General features: G+C 40.5%; 1 protein-coding gene across 4 annotated transcripts in view; it reads right to left on the reverse strand.

Moving 5' to 3' along the window:
* CACNA2D3 (calcium voltage-gated channel auxiliary subunit alpha2delta 3) overlaps positions 1–15,731 on the reverse strand; it is a 793,860-nt gene that overhangs the window by 144,508 nt on the left and 633,621 nt on the right. For all 4 annotated transcript variants that reach the window (XM_039867421.1, XM_039867422.1, XM_039867424.1 and 1 more), the window contains 3 exons: positions 12,221–12,316; positions 7,151–7,272; positions 4,322–4,402 (listed from right to left, as the gene is read on the reverse strand). In XM_039867421.1, coding sequence (XP_039723355.1) covers positions 4,322–4,402; positions 7,151–7,272; positions 12,221–12,316 — 299 coding nt within the window. The remainder of the gene's footprint in view (positions 1–4,321; positions 4,403–7,150; positions 7,273–12,220; positions 12,317–15,731) is intronic.

Here is a 15,731-nt window from a genome sequence, read left to right on the forward strand (position 1 = left end):
GGGAGATCACTTTGTAAGTTATATAAATGTCTAACCACTATGCCATATACCTGAAACTAATATAATATTGAATGTCAACTGTAATTGAAAAACAAAAAAAAATTAAAGAATTTAATGCCTCTAATATCTATAATTTATGTCTTTCTGTTGCTGATCAGATTAATTATTGTAAGCATCACATTTTACACTTGGACTTCACAAAAGACATCTGCTGACACAGAGATAACTACCAGACCAACACAGTTGCCATTAGAATGGGACACTAAATAGTTTTTTTTATTCCTTAAAATACCCATATTGGTCTGTATCATATCACTATGGTGTGGGGTGGAGTTTTATTGGCTGAGTGCCTCTTGTAGTGTTTTTGTCAATTACTGTGCTCCCATGGTCTGGACAGTAAATTTTGCAAGCTTATGTGTCTACATAAAGGAGGTGAAAATGAATCCCATCTTCTTCAAGTTATTTATTCAGTCAATATTTTTGACAAATTTACCACATGTCAGCCCTCGTCCTTAGCACTGGGAATAAAAAGATAACTGGGACAATTCTTGCCTTTAGAGAGCCTATAATTTATTTAAGAAATCAAAATGGAATATTTTTAGGAGAGATTTTAGATTTCGATATGCTCAAAAGTACATTTTAAAGCAAATGCAAATAATTCAGAATTTACGATCTATGATTTTAAAAATCCAGAAATTTGGATTTTAACAAAAATTGAGATTAGGTTTTATATTTGTCAGAGGGAAAGTCTAGACGGAGAATAAGGAGGTCGGACAAACACTCCAAGGAAAAGAGGAAGGAAGTTCCCTGCATGGTTACAACTTCTAACTTGGCTCAATTTCTAGCCCCTGAGCATTTCTTTTCTTCTCCAGGTCATTTCCATTCTAGTGTGGTAGAATCAGTGCTGTGACTCTTGGTTACTAGGGCCTTGTCTCTCCATTGAGAGTAAAGTGAAGAATTAATACCATTAGCTAGGTAATTTATGGTACTCAAGTCAATAATAGCTAAATAAGGACAAAACAGGTTTCTACAAGTTCAACTCAATTTATAGAATTCTTATTGAGGACTGAGTCACTATGCTTCAGGTACTCCATTGGGTTATGCTGTGAGGGACAGAAGATGAAAAGAACAAAGTCTTTGACCTCTAGGACCTTCAAGATATTTGTTCAGCTTTTTAATTCACTTGCCCTGTGTAGACATGGCTTTGAAAATAACTGCTATTTTGCAGTCTCTGGGGCAAGGAAAGGTACGCCGATTACAGGCCTGGTTATTAATTTATAACGAGCATGCCTGGTAAATGCAAGAGGTCAGGAAATATTTATTGAATAAATGAATGACTAGATATTCTGCCAACTTGAAGATAAAAATGGGTCACCCCAAATCCTAGCATTTTTATACTTCTTCATATTCAGGTATTTTCTTGTTTGTTTTCTCATTTTATCCCCACGTCAACCCAGAGTAAGATGAGAAAGGTAATGATCCCAATCTTATTTTAGATTGACCTTCAGAGACCCCAAACCACACATTTAGCAAGTTAAAGAGTGAGTGACAAATCTATGTGGACCTTACAGTCCAAGGTTTGTGTTTCCAATAACAACAGAAAAATGGATTAGGGGCCTGACACACAGAGAAGATTCAAGGGCTCTGGAGAGACTTGGTAGGTCAAAGAGAAAGTCCTACCACTTCTTCCTTTGCAGTGAGAAAGCAATTAAGAAAACTCAGCACACTGGTGGCAGCTGGAGAGCTGGCAGCTTCCTCAAGAGAAGGACTGTAAGCAATGTCATAGGCCAAGAAGATGGATGGGGCCCATTTGTGCCCTGAGGCTGACACAGAAATGGAATCCTGCCCGGTTTGACCGCCTTTTCTTCAAAGATGTCATTGACAGATGAGTATCTAAATGTTTTTGTTTAAAAAAAGAAAAGAAAAAAGAAAGAAAGAAGAATCAAACAAAAAAACAAAACAAGAAACCCTTTCTACTCCAAACAGACACATGTAGCCAACGAACATGAGAATACCCGACCATGCCTGGGAGCTGTGTAGGCCTTTCAAAATAGTCTGAGATAATTGATTGCAAAGTTGTACACCTTTCCTTTCAGATAAATTTTAACTTAACTTAACACAAGGATTTCATTGAAACCCCATATTACTGGCAGTTGGTTGTGTCCCATCTGCTGCTGAAGGTAGACTGGTAGGGGACAAGCCTGCTCACATGTTCCATATTTATCTGCCAAAACAAGGCTTCTTCCCCAAATTAAAATGGGCTTTTTAAATTTTAGAGTAGGAAACCATGTCTACTTAATTTGAGGAAAACGTGCATAAGAAAATTGCGGAACCTAATCACAGAGTGACATGATGAGTGAGTCAGATCAGCGAAACCTGGGGGACTTGCTGAAGAGGCCGCTCTGCCTTTGGAGACAGAAGGATCTTCTGGAGGTCACTTCCTTCACGATGCTGCATCCATGGCAGTCTTCAAGATCAAACCGAGCAAATCTATTTTATCTTATGTCTACCAAATACACTATAAAAAGGAAGGTTAATAATCACCAGTTTTAAGGGGTAAGAACTAAATATAATTCCTCAGATAACCTTGCTTCTTTATCTTGCTCTGTCATTATCTTCTGAAAATGGGGACCAGCTGACACATACTAAATAGCAGTAAACAGGAGGATGTCTCTTCCACCAACTCAACGGGGGCCACATCTGCCTACTCAACAGCAGACTAGCAAACCCCTTGGAAAATTCATGTTCTCCAGACTGGATGCAGAGTAGCCAGGCTAAGTCCATGTTTCACCCATACTCAGCCACAGACATTTATGAAAGATGAGGCATTGGAAATACTTGAGTATAGTTTATAAACTTGGATAGAAATGGCTTGGATGGGCACAGTACTCTTAAGGTCAACATAGAGCATCCTTTGTGATGGCTAAATGAGAAACCCAAGAAAAAGCTTTTAAAAAGAAATTTCAAACAGACAGCTTTGGGGAGCCCATGTCTTTAATAGCTGTTGCATGTGGCACCAGCTCCAGAGAGATAACACGCCTCCAGAACTAGTGGGCTGGATCAGCCTGGAGGTAAGCAAGTCTGACTTCCTTTAAGCACAAATAAATCTTGCTGAGTTAAATAATGATCCTGTCTCCTACCTTCCCCAAGGAACACGAGACTCTAAGTGACAAAATTTGAAGACGGCAGCCATGAATTCTCAGAGTCCTTATCTCCTGGCTGATTAGTTACAGGCTGCCTAGTTCAAGATGAGCTTCGGGTCAGATACAGATGACTGTTTCCTTACCCTACCCAATAACCCAGAAAAACCAAGGCAACTGTCCCCATATCTTTCAAACCCTGCTAATACAATTATAATGTATAGGCTAAGTCAGAAATAAAGTGGGGAAGAAAACCCAGTGCTTCCTAGCCAACCACTTCAAATATGTCTACCCTGTTTGCCTTCCTTCCCACAAACATTTGAGAAGACACAAAAGTTGATGTTCAAAGTCACCCTCCAGTACAACTTATTGAGGAAGGCTGCTCCAAAACAAAATGACTCCCGTTGGTAAATCTAGCCAATATCAGGGTGCTGCTTGGAAGGTCTCACCCATCCATCGACTAGTGGATATGGCAATTTTTTATCAGACATAGATGATGTGCCAGACATGCTTTTAGGTTTCGTTTTTCTCAGCAGCTGTCTTCCAAGGAGGGCTTGTGGCAGTTTCTGGCCCTTTAGGTCAAACACCACCAGGGAAAGCCCCTAGCCAGACAGAGGCATTATCCTGACACTCTTGAGAGTGAGAGAGGTGGGAAAAGCCAGAAACAGAATTTCTTTGACAATTCAAGATTCTCCATCATAAAAAGTTTTGGCTTTCTCCTCGTCCCAAACTGGCACTTGCAGATACATTTAACTCCAATTCCTCAGGAGGACTAAGGGTGATGCAAATCTCAGACTCTCAGCTAGTATTTGCCTAAAGCAAGCCCATAATTTCCTTGTATGCCCACTGTTAACCTAATGATGCAGCAGTGGGAGATCTAGAGCTTACTCTAAATGAGCATGCTACCCATTGCTGAGAAATTCTCCTCTGCACAGACCAACAATTTCTTACTGGCTCAGAGTGCAAAAATAAAAGTGCTGGGGGAGATTTCTGTTTTCACATCAAATGTAACCAGTGGTTAGAGCCTTGGACTGGTAGAGATGACAGAACGCTGAAGACGGAGTAACTTAAAAATTTTCCCCTTTCAAAAACCAACATTCTGGTACATAGAAGTAATTCACTGGCCAGATAAGTGGATGCCACACTTACTTTGTATTCATCAAGTGAAATTCACTGTTTACCTGCCACCACAGGAGATTTCCGTTCATCCAGGAGCTGGATGGAAGTACTCGCTGTCACCACATTGCTTTTGTTGACTGCTCCTGTAAGAAGAAAAACCATAAATGGAGATGGTGTCAGAGTGCAGGTGCTAAGAGGGTTGTCATATTGGCTCACGGTCATTACTTCTGCAGATGGTGCTGGGGCTCGCCTCCCAGAAGACAGAGCTGGCCGACTCTGTCAGGCCACAGATGCTGGGTTGGCCAGTCCTTTCAGGTGAAAGAAAGTGCATCGAGTTAGAACCGCCTCCACTGAGGAACATCCAGCCTTTTCTAATCAAAATTATTGACCACCATGGAGGGACTCCATCTTTTTTCTAATTTGTGGTTACTAATTTCAGTGTTTACTTGCATTGATAATCACATTTATTATTGCCTGTCTAAATACAGCCATAGAGAGCTGCATGAGATAAAGTTTCAAAATTATTTTATGAGGAGTTGAGAACTCTAGCTTTGATTTATTGGTGAAAACTTTACTGACTTATAAAATTCTAATTTCAAGCCCAGTTTTGCTTAGCAAAAGCATTCTAACCAGGGATAGAGCCGGAATGTAATCCTTCCTCCAAATTCTTATTAACGTGCTAACAATATGGCATTAATATTAAGAGATTTTCAATTACTAACGATAGTTCCAATACTCATGAATTAGAAGACACTGAGAGCGAATTCTTAATGACCATAGTTAATAACTGTTAGTCCAGTGCCTACCTTCTATAAGGTGTTCAATGAATGTGTGTTAAATGGAATCACTTGAATTGAGAAGCAGGGAGAAGGCAGACCTGAATTCAAATACACTTATGACCCAACCAATTAAAAACTTTCTCCTGGCCCAAGTCTAAGCAGTAATGAAAACCAGCTTCTTTTCCAGTGTGTATAGGTATTCGACACACAGTAGAAAAAAACGAGAGAGAGCCCCACCGCAACAGTTGTACTTGGTGATTTTTAACATTTTTTCCCTGAAATGTAAAGGGGCCATGAAATCTCTTAAGATATTATGTCATCCGCATAATTTATTATGAAAAGGTAAATTTTTTCTTCATGAGGGAGACTTCCACTGAAAAGGTCAATGAAACCCCAATGGTTGCCAAAAACGAACAGGCCACACAGCCTGAATTAATTAGATCCCATTTTTTCCCATATAATTTTTTGCAGTGAAAAATGGTGAATTGGTAAGAGCAAACCGATATGGGCGGGCCATCACTACTAACAATAATACACAACAACAATGTCACACACACATACTAATACTACTATCATTGTCATCAATATCGTCATATCATCACACCACTTTGGGAGGATACTTGCATCTCCCAGAGCTCCATCTCCCTGTCCAGTTTTGGGCAAAAACCACCCTGTCACAAAAGGATAACTTAATGACCCCAGTCCAGATCTAGCAAACTAGGCTCTATTTTTCTTTTCTTTAGAGGACTATGAAAAAGAAAGTATCATGAGATTGCATGCTAAAAGAAGACATTATTATTGATAAGTCTGAAGCATAATGAGAAAGTCCATTGTCTTAGTTGATATTTTCAGCAATAAAGTGTGATACAGATAACAACAACAACAACAACAACAACAACAACAACAAAAAGAGCTCTAGTCATTGGGAAATTTATGTTTGATAACACACATGTGTATGGATGTGGGTCACATAGGCCTATCAGTGAAGGGGAACAGACTTAAGAATCCCAGTGCTAAAAGGAATCTGATTGATAATATTGTTGAAAATCCTACCTAGCAAGGGAATTTCTACAATAACATTCACCTTTTCTTGGTATCTTCATTAATGAGGGAGCCTCTTCTTAGTGAGTCCATTTGACTAATTATTAGACAATTCTTGTCAACATTCTTCTGCAGATTTCGAAAGCAGTTTTTCCGAAGGTGTTTTCTTTTATGGAAATGAGAAAGTGCCAAGACTCTGGGAGGGGGCTTTGACATTAAGCACCAGAGAGCCTCCATTAGAGCTGACTTAGGGATGCTTGTAGGAGACTAATACAAAAGGCCTTGATGTAAAACATTATAGAATGAAATGTCCAGAGAATTCCAGGTTTACAGAACTAGGTCTTATTCATCTCCAAAGTTTCTACAACAAACAGGTACAGAGCCATACATAGAATGAGCACCAACGATATCGGGTGCTTGAGACAAGGAAAACTAGAAGACAATCACAAAGCATTTCTAGCTTGGTTTGCTTCTAAAACTAGTTGAAATAAGACAGTATATAGTTATTTTTTGGAGGGAGGTGACCTTATTTATTTTTTATATCGTAAATCTAAGGACTGAAAAAATCATTGACTACATGCCTCCCATTGGTCATTGCAGCCTTCTGTCAGGAGGGGACAAGGCTCTACAAACTCTTAGTCCTTACACTTGCATGTTGATTTTCTAATCAGTTCAGTTCTGTTGGGAAATTGTGGGCCTCCAAAGTGATGTGATTTGTCGAAGGTTCTGGTATAGGATGTTATACCTGTCTGAACTTTACCTAAGTATGGCCATGACAACATTAAAAAAATCTGAGAAGTCTGTATTCAAATTCCACATGGTACAAAATAAGAGTCCTGCTTTCTAAAATGCCCTTTGCACAATCTGGTTGAGGAAAACCTTCATTTTATTTTGGGCTGTTACACTTATGGAACAGGTCACTGGTTCAGCACTGGACCGATATTCAGCATTGGCTTTCAGAGCTGAATTTGGCTCCCTGTAGCATTCAGGCAACTCCTCCATACTCTACATTCAATGCCCAGGCCAGGAGGACCAGGCAGACAGAGCACCACCTCCAACAAGGATGCCCACCTGTGCTGAAGGGGATCGAGTAGACGAAGCTCCCTGGAATTTGCTCAGCAGCTCTTCGGTACCAGAGAGGGAAATGGTCTGCATTAAAAATGTTCTCCTTGTCTCCAGCTTTCAGGAAGTCCCTTGAAATGGAAAGGAATAAGAAGAACATGGCACCACTCAGCAAGGAAAAGCCGGATACAGGTGCATGACAACAGTCTTTGCTGGATAAAAAGAGTGTTGGCCTTTAGAGCCCCAAGCTGCCTTTTTCAGAGAGGATGTGTGTGACGTTGTGCACTCCAGATTACTCAGAAATATCCTGCAGAGCCCCAGAAGCCAGACTCCCAGTGGGAGAAAAGATTTTTCCTAGTATTTCTGGGAACTAATTTTCTTAGTGTCTGAAGCAAGCATAAAAAGCCTCCAGCAATCATATCAGAAGACCAAAGGGAGTCAGAAAGCTTTGCCTTTCTGGACACATACACTTGGAAGGATCAACTTCTGAAGGAGATCTCACTCTTCTTAGAAAAAGTATAAAGGAGGTAAAGTGGGCCCATGTGGGGATCTTTGCTCCCTTATTCCCTCCCCTCCCTACTCTCCAGCCAAACAGGACTGCTCCCAGGTCTCCTCTGTAAATCTCAGTCTCCTGCCTCCCTACCTACTGCCCACAGTGGTTCTCTCTATCCAGAAGGCTGTGCACGCCCCCCTCCCTGCTCTTTCCTGTCAAAATCATGTTCATTTCAAGGTGTGCCTCAAATACCACCTACCAAACAAATCCACAGAGACACACACAAGTTCTTGCCCCATGTTGGGGCCCCACAGCCTTGGTCACTCTCACCCAGCCTTCCTTTTCCTTGTCCTTATCTGCACAATTGTCATGCCTCCATCCTAAGCCTCCCAATATCTTTGAGGAAAGGAGTTTTTGTTCACAAAGGAGTTTTTGCGTCCTTCCATGGAATCTTAAACTTACTGAAGTCCCCATGAGTGCTTGTTGGCTTGACTTACCTCCAAAGAATCATGTTTACTCTCTAGCATCTGAGTGCTTTGTCTTGACTGATATGTACAACTCAGGAGAGGAAATGACTGTCTGATTAGTCCACATTCTGCAGAGATCTTTTAGGAAGGAAAACTAATCAGGGGACAATGTGTATATAAGGAAAAGGCCACTAGCTGAACCAAAAATGGCACCGTTTTTAATCCAGCAGTTTGTAGCATGGAGTTAGATCACAGAGACCATGAAGAGAAATACACAGATATTCTATATTGTTTCACCATGGTCAAATTTACATGCTAAACTATAACTAGTTGGTTATTATAAACTACTTGAACTTGGCAACCAGTTCAGGAAAGCATTCTGTAGTTTTAGGGTATGGCCAACCAGTGATCCCTTGATACCTTCCAAAGATGCAAGGCTCACTCCTTTGAGAGGCAGCCCATGCTATCACAGGCCAAAGTTCTTAGTTAGCACTGAAATATGGGCCCCTGTAAGTTGCACTGGCATGTCCTAATCCCTCTCTAAGGGCAGATACCTAATTTTTCTTGACATTCCCATGGCCTAGCACTCATCAGGCACTCAATGTATGATTAATGATCATAGAAGAAATCAAATCTCATATCCATATAAGAGCTCCTCAAGTATTAAAGACAATTTGTTATGTCTTCTCTAAATAATATTTCTCAGTTCTTTCAAATTCTTTATCGGTATGGCCACCATCCTGGGTAAAGGCTTCATTCTGTTAATGACCATATGAAATTTTATGCTACTGTACCTGGGTGTAGTAGACCCAAAAGGGTCTGACCTTGCGGCCTGTACTTGTTTACTGGTTCTCACCAAGAGGAAGACACTTTAGACATTATAATCTTATCTTTTTTATGTTGGCAAAAGCACTCTGTTCTCAATCAGAAAACCAGCTTTGGAGCCATGAACAAGGCTGAGGGGAGGCAGACATCCCTGTGCTATTTGTGATGCTGGACATCAGGACTGCCAGGATTGACAGCACAGACCAGCTCCTCCTGGCATTGCTGTATTCAGCAGTCATGTTTCCTGGTCTTAAAATCATGAGGTTTCACAAATATTGAAATGTGAGCTTTCTCATTTTTTTTAGGCATGAGATTCTTCATAAACCTGACTTGGCAGATGTGTGAAGTAGACTCTGATGCCCAGCCTTATGTGGAATGAATTGCTGCTTTCTACACTAGGCCATGGGCATAGATATGATATTTTCACTCATATCACTTCTGTCAGTGGTCAGAGGTGTATGACCATATGTCTTTCTCATGCAGCAGTTACTGTTGCTTTACATGTCCCTTTTTCAGTTACAGTAGGTGAGACAATAGCTTGGTTAGGTTTGAGGGTGTCCTCACTTAGACTGATGGAAACATTCATCTTTTGGGGATGGCAGAAGATAGGTCTGGGATACTGTGCATCTGGATGGCTAGTGCCTGCTGCCTACAACCAGACCATACTGGCATCCAGGGCAGCAAGCAGGAGCCCACAGCGCTTAATCTCCATTAGCTCCAGTATTAATGTGAGAGGATCTGGTTGCTAGGAAACCTTAAGGGTCCCTGACAACTACCAAGTAGTGATTCAAAAGGAAGAAAGAAGGAGAGACCTGATTCTACAGAATCTCTGAAAATGTTCTTCAGGAAAATAGATCCTTTCTGGTAAGAAAAAAGCTTTCTTCTGTATAATAAGGGGCTGTTGTGGTATGTGAGACAGGTCTAGGTTTTAAGCAGAGCTGAATGACCTCAGATGAGTTACTTGGATCAACTGCTGAGTATCTGAGCCCCACTTAATCATCTACAAAATGAGAATAATAATACTATACTTAACAGAATACTATCAGAAATTGTATAGCACCACATGTGAAGGGCTACGTAAACTGAAAAGGGCTCAAGTAAATATATGGGATTCTTAAAGCCCAGGAGTTTCTTTCATTCTCTGTGATTTAAATGGAAGCTGTGAAATGCTCATCGCTTAAACTTAGAGTTGTGGGGGAGAGGGAGAACAGTAACCATACCACGGAGGCTGACATCATTGAATGCTATGTGTGTGCTACATGCGATCTAAGAGGCCATACTGTAGGTTCAGGATATATTAATACTGGGGATGATGACAGGCTACAGAGGCCATGAACTATAATTGAAATACTTCCAAAAGCAGGTGGTGGGAATAGGAGATGGAATCTCAGAATAGGAGGCTGATGATAGTACAAGTTACCTCTGGGGTAGAAACTTGTATTATCTAGTACTCCCTCCAATACTTTGAACTCTTCCTTGTATGACTTCTTAAAAAAAAACAAAAAGAAATTCTAAAACCTCTCTAGCCCTAGCTAATAGAGTATATCCAATGAGTTGGGTCTCAGTGAATACTATTTGATTAGAGGGGATAGGCAGGTCAAACACCTGAAGAAAATAGAATTCAAGATGCCTCTATATGAATCAATAATATATGTTTCTTGAAGACAAATCATTCATCCATCCAGATATCTATGAGTACTCACTCCAAGTCACTGCAATATCACAGAGAACTCATAGTTGTAGGTATTCCTAGCTTCCCACAGCAGTTTTGTATCTATAGCTTTTTTGATCCTCACAATGAGTCAGAGATAGTTACCCCAATTTTTCAGATGCACAGAGTGAAGGCAATGAATGAGCTAAGTTAGGTGACATCCCAGCAGCCTGGGTGTGGTCTTGTCCTTTTTCAACTGTCATGACATATCAGACAAACAAGATGCCACGTTGTGTGGTGGTTGTTTTTCTTATTTGTTTGTTTTAATCTCAAAACAAACAACAGCACTCCTCTTTGAGCATCAGACTATCTCTGTGTCTCCCTCTGCCTCTCTGGCTCCAAAAGGGAGAGGACAATGTGTGCCTCTGTTCCTTCCTAAGAACTTACCCGCTGGAAAAACAATTGTTCAAGAGTAAAGGGCAAAAGATGGCTTAAAAAAAAAAAAATCAAGTCACAACTGTAGTTAGCTTCCTAAATGACAAATCAGAGATGCTGAGAAAGAGTCCTCAAAAATAGGAATTAAAAGCAAGTCCACGAAACAGCTAAAAATCTATTGACCTGCCATAACCAGATTTGCTTTTATGAGATCATCTTGTGGTGTCAGCGCTTCATCTAACAGGGGCAAGAGCGCCGCAGAACTGGGCTTGATGGAAAAGAGCATCTCCTGGTTTGGGCCCTTCAAACTGCCAGCCGCCCTGTGGCTTGGTTATTCACTGCCAGGTACTCCAAAGGTCAGGTGCGTGAGGTCTCTGGCAATTTCTGAACCCCGCTCCCCAAACACTCACATACTTAGCAAACTTTCTGAATCTCTAAATCCATTTTTCTCCGGCCTAATAATGCCTCTTGCTTCAGAGAAAAGAAATTGAGAAAACTTCTTAATGGCCTCAGAAAAGACTTCCCAGACTCACACCAGCTCTGGACAAACACCGATTTGAAGACTTAAGGCACCTGTGGCTCTCTGAAGACATAGGACTGAGCAATAGATTAAAGGGCATCTGGGTACTGGACTCAGTGACACCCTGCCCACTGTCTATCTGGGTCTCTTTGGAAGCACGAGGAAACATAGTCACACTTGAATAACACCAGACTTCCCACTCCTGGGTATGGGGCTCTGCAGGCCTTCAGGATCAGCGCAGAGGCACAGAGGTTTATCAAAACATACACAGACAAATAAATACCAGACTGGAAACACTGATTCTTGGACAGGCAGGAACTCCTCAGCAGAGCAGCTGAACCCCCTGAAGCCATTTGTCAGGAGGTGATTTGTCTCCCCTCTGGCTGCCCCACCCCACAGCAGCTGCGCCATCTCGAGTTCTGAGACGATTCACTAGGATGGGAGACGCTGCCAGAACAGTGGGCAGAAGCCAATAAGACTGACGAACAAAGGATTGTGGAAGGGCCAACAGGCAGGTGAACACACATGCTTGGGCCCCCATGGTAGAAGAGAGAGGAAAATGTCAACAGGCCTGGGGTGGCCTGAATTTTGTTTCTATCAGTGATAGAATCAGGAATGAAATAAGCTTCTTTTTGAATTTCCCACCTCAGGATTTCACTGGGCCCCACGATGGACCCCTTCCACTTACTGATTGGTGAGCTGCTCAGCCCCAACGAATAGGTTGATTCTCGAGAGGCCCGTGCGAGTGCCAAGGAAGGCAACCTCCACACCCTTGTCAGAATTCCTGAAACAGAGCAGCAGACATCAGGCGGTTCTTTCAGACAGTAAGCAGATAATGGCTTTTGCACTTTAAGGCTCATGAAAATGTTTTACGAAATAGCAGTTTTGAAACCTGAAATTTTGAAAGAAATTATAGACACATACAAACACACACAATACCCAAGCACAAAATGCAAACTCTTATCACTTAAAAAAATTCGTGCCAGAAAAACTAAGAATTCAGTGACAACAAAAGCGTCATGAGAAAATGCACCCCCAATGCTAATTTAAACAAACCTTTATCTCAAGTGACTGGGTACTTCAGGGAGAGCGGGCTGAGAACAGGAACAACTTTAAGAAAAGGAAGAAAATCCCGTGGCATCCCACAACCTGGAAATGTCTTAGACGAATTCTACACCATTTTGGGGGGACCAACTTGTAAATTCTACCAGAGCATAGGCCTCATCCTCACCACCAACCCTAAAGAGATGAATAAAAAAATGGCTTCTTGAAATTGCCCTGCAGAATGCTATGCGTAGGAATCCTAAGAATGGCCTTAACAAAGAAAAGTCATTTAAAAATTCACCAAAGATATTTTTTTTTTCAACTTTCCAGGCAAATTTTGTATGTTTGAGCATGTTCTTCAGGATATTCACAACACATACTTCTTTTAAAAAACTAATGGTCTACCTTCTTATACTGTATTCAAAAATAGACTCAAAATGGATTAAAGACTTAAATGTAAGACCCAAAACCATAAAACTTCTAGAGAAAACATAGGCTGTAAACTCTCTGATATTACCAACAGTAATTTCTTTTCGGATATATCTTCCTAGGCAAGGGAAACGAAAGTAAAAAGAAACAAATGGGACTGCATCAAACTAAAAGTTTTTTTTTTATATAGCAAAAGAAACTATCAACAAAACAAAAAGACAACCGACTGATTCGGAGAAGATATTTGCTAATGATACATCTGATGAGAGGTTAATATCTAAAATATATAAAGAACTCATACAACTCAATGACAAAAAAAGCAAACAATCCAATTAAAAAAATGGGCAGAAGACCTGAACAAGTACTTCTCCAAAGAGGAAATACAGATGGCCAACAGACATATGAAAAGATGTTCAAGGTCACTAATCATCAAATAAATGCAAATTAAAACCACAATGAGATATCGCCTGACACCTGTCAGAATGGCTATCATCATTAAATCGAAGAACAAGAGTTGGCGAAGATGTGGAGAAAAAGGAACTCTCATACATTGTTGGTGGGATTACAAATTGGTATAGCTGCTATGGAAAACAGTCTGGATGTTTCTCAAAAAGTTAAAATGATATAAGTTTTGACCCAGCAATTGCACTTCTGGGTATTTATCCAAAGAAAACCAAAACAATAATTCGTAAAGATCTATGCACCCCTATGTTCATGGCAGCACAATTTACAATAGCCAAGATATGGAAGCAACCTAAATGCCCATCAACAGACAACTATTTCATATATACAATGGAATATTACTTAGCCATTATGAAAAATGAAATCCTACCATTTGCAACGACATGGATGGACCTAGAGGTTATTATGCTCAGTGCAATAAGTCAGACAGAGATAAATAACATATGATTTCACTTATATGCAGAATCTAAGGAACAAAAAGAACAAACTAATAAAAAACCGACTCACAAATATAGAGGACAATTTGGTGATGGATAGAGGATATGGGAGGTTGGGGAGCTGGGAGAATGGGGTGAAGGGTTAAAGAAGTACAAATTAGTAGTTGAGAGATGGTCACAGGGATGGGGAGCACAGCATAGAGAATTCGGTTAGCATTAATATATTGGCTAGGTGGAAAACCAGAGTAGAGAAGGAGCAATTAGGGCAATCATTTTATAAACTATATAAATGTCTCATAATGTACTGCATACTTGAAACTAATAAAAAAATTTTTTAAATAAAATAAAAAATAAATAAAAGTAAATAAAATAAAAAGCAAATGGCCTTTCTCAACAAATACATAATTTATTCTACAATAAAAATATGAAGAACATACTGATTTTTGAGTTTGCTTCCTTGCCCTAGATGCTACTAGCAATTTGATTAGAAGCATTATCGATGTCATCTGCAATATAAGATCACTTGGTTACTTAACCTTTGATGGTAGTCAAAAGTGGCCAATATTAGCTTTAAGCATTCAAAGGGTGAATAAAAACCAACACTACGCATTTGTTTCTGCTTGTAGCCTACACCAAATTGGAAAGCCAGGCTGCCCAATCACTTGCAGATGTGGACTACAAAGCAAGCTACCATCTTGGAAATCTTTTGCATGTGTTAGGAGTGAATCGGCAGTCTTTGCACAGGATTTTGAGTTTCATAAGAGCCTAAAAGAAACATTTCTACATCCCCTAGAGAATGCAGTCACAGGAAAAGCTCTGACTCTTTCCCAACATCCCAGAGAATAAGATCCATGCAGGTAAGCAGACTAAAACACTCCAAATATAATGCGAATGGTAGTCTCTCTTTGGGACTTTATGCTCATGTATTAAACTGCTTACCTTATATCTCCACTTGGGATTTTAAGCCTAAAATGTCTTGAAAAGAGCTTTGGTCACATCTGGTCCCAAGCCTGTCACTCCTTCATTGTCTCCTGTCCTAGAAAAAGGTTCCACTATCTACCCGGTTAATCATGTCTTAAACCTGAGAACCATCCTTCAGCTGCCCTCTCCACACAGAGGGCGTCTTAGTACTGAAGTGTGCCACAGGTACATCTCTTTTCTCTGTGCCCACTGCCACTGCCCTGTCCAAGTGGCAGGTCCCTTGGAATGCTGTAGGAGACATCACCATTGTTCTTATCCCATTACATTCTATTCTCCATTCTTCACAGAGCAGCACAAGAATCTTTTAATACAGATCTAATTACATCCTTCCTAAAATGTCCTTCTTAAAACCCTCAATAATTTTCTAATGCTCTGAGTATAAAATCCACAATCTTTAACTTGACTCTCGCGGTCTCGAACCACTTGGGACCTCTGCAGCCGCATCTCCCGAGATCTTGCACCCTACCTTCTATATTTCAGCTCCACTGGTTTTCTTTAAATTCCTCAAATGTGTCAAAAACTTTCTCGACTCAGGGCCTTTGCACATGCTGTTCCATTTCCCTGGAATTCTCTCCAAACCTTGAACTCAGAAAAGCTTTCACTCTTCCATCTCCACTCTTGGTCTTGCTACAGTCTACACGTCTTTACTTTTCCTTCAGAGTAGTTATCACAATTCTTAATGATCTAGCACACTATATATCACAGGTACCATGATGGCAGGGACTATGTTTAATTGAGTTATCTTCATTCACCAACACCTAGCCCCATGCCTAGCACATAACAAAACATGCCATCAATATTGGATGAATATATGAATGAATGGCAATAAGAAAGAATAAAAAATAG

Source organism: Pteropus medius, unplaced genomic scaffold, assembly GCF_902729225.1.
Source record: "Pteropus medius unplaced genomic scaffold, Ma_sr-lr_union100, whole genome shotgun sequence".
Classification (NCBI taxonomy): Eukaryota; Metazoa; Chordata; class Mammalia; order Chiroptera; family Pteropodidae; genus Pteropus; species Pteropus medius.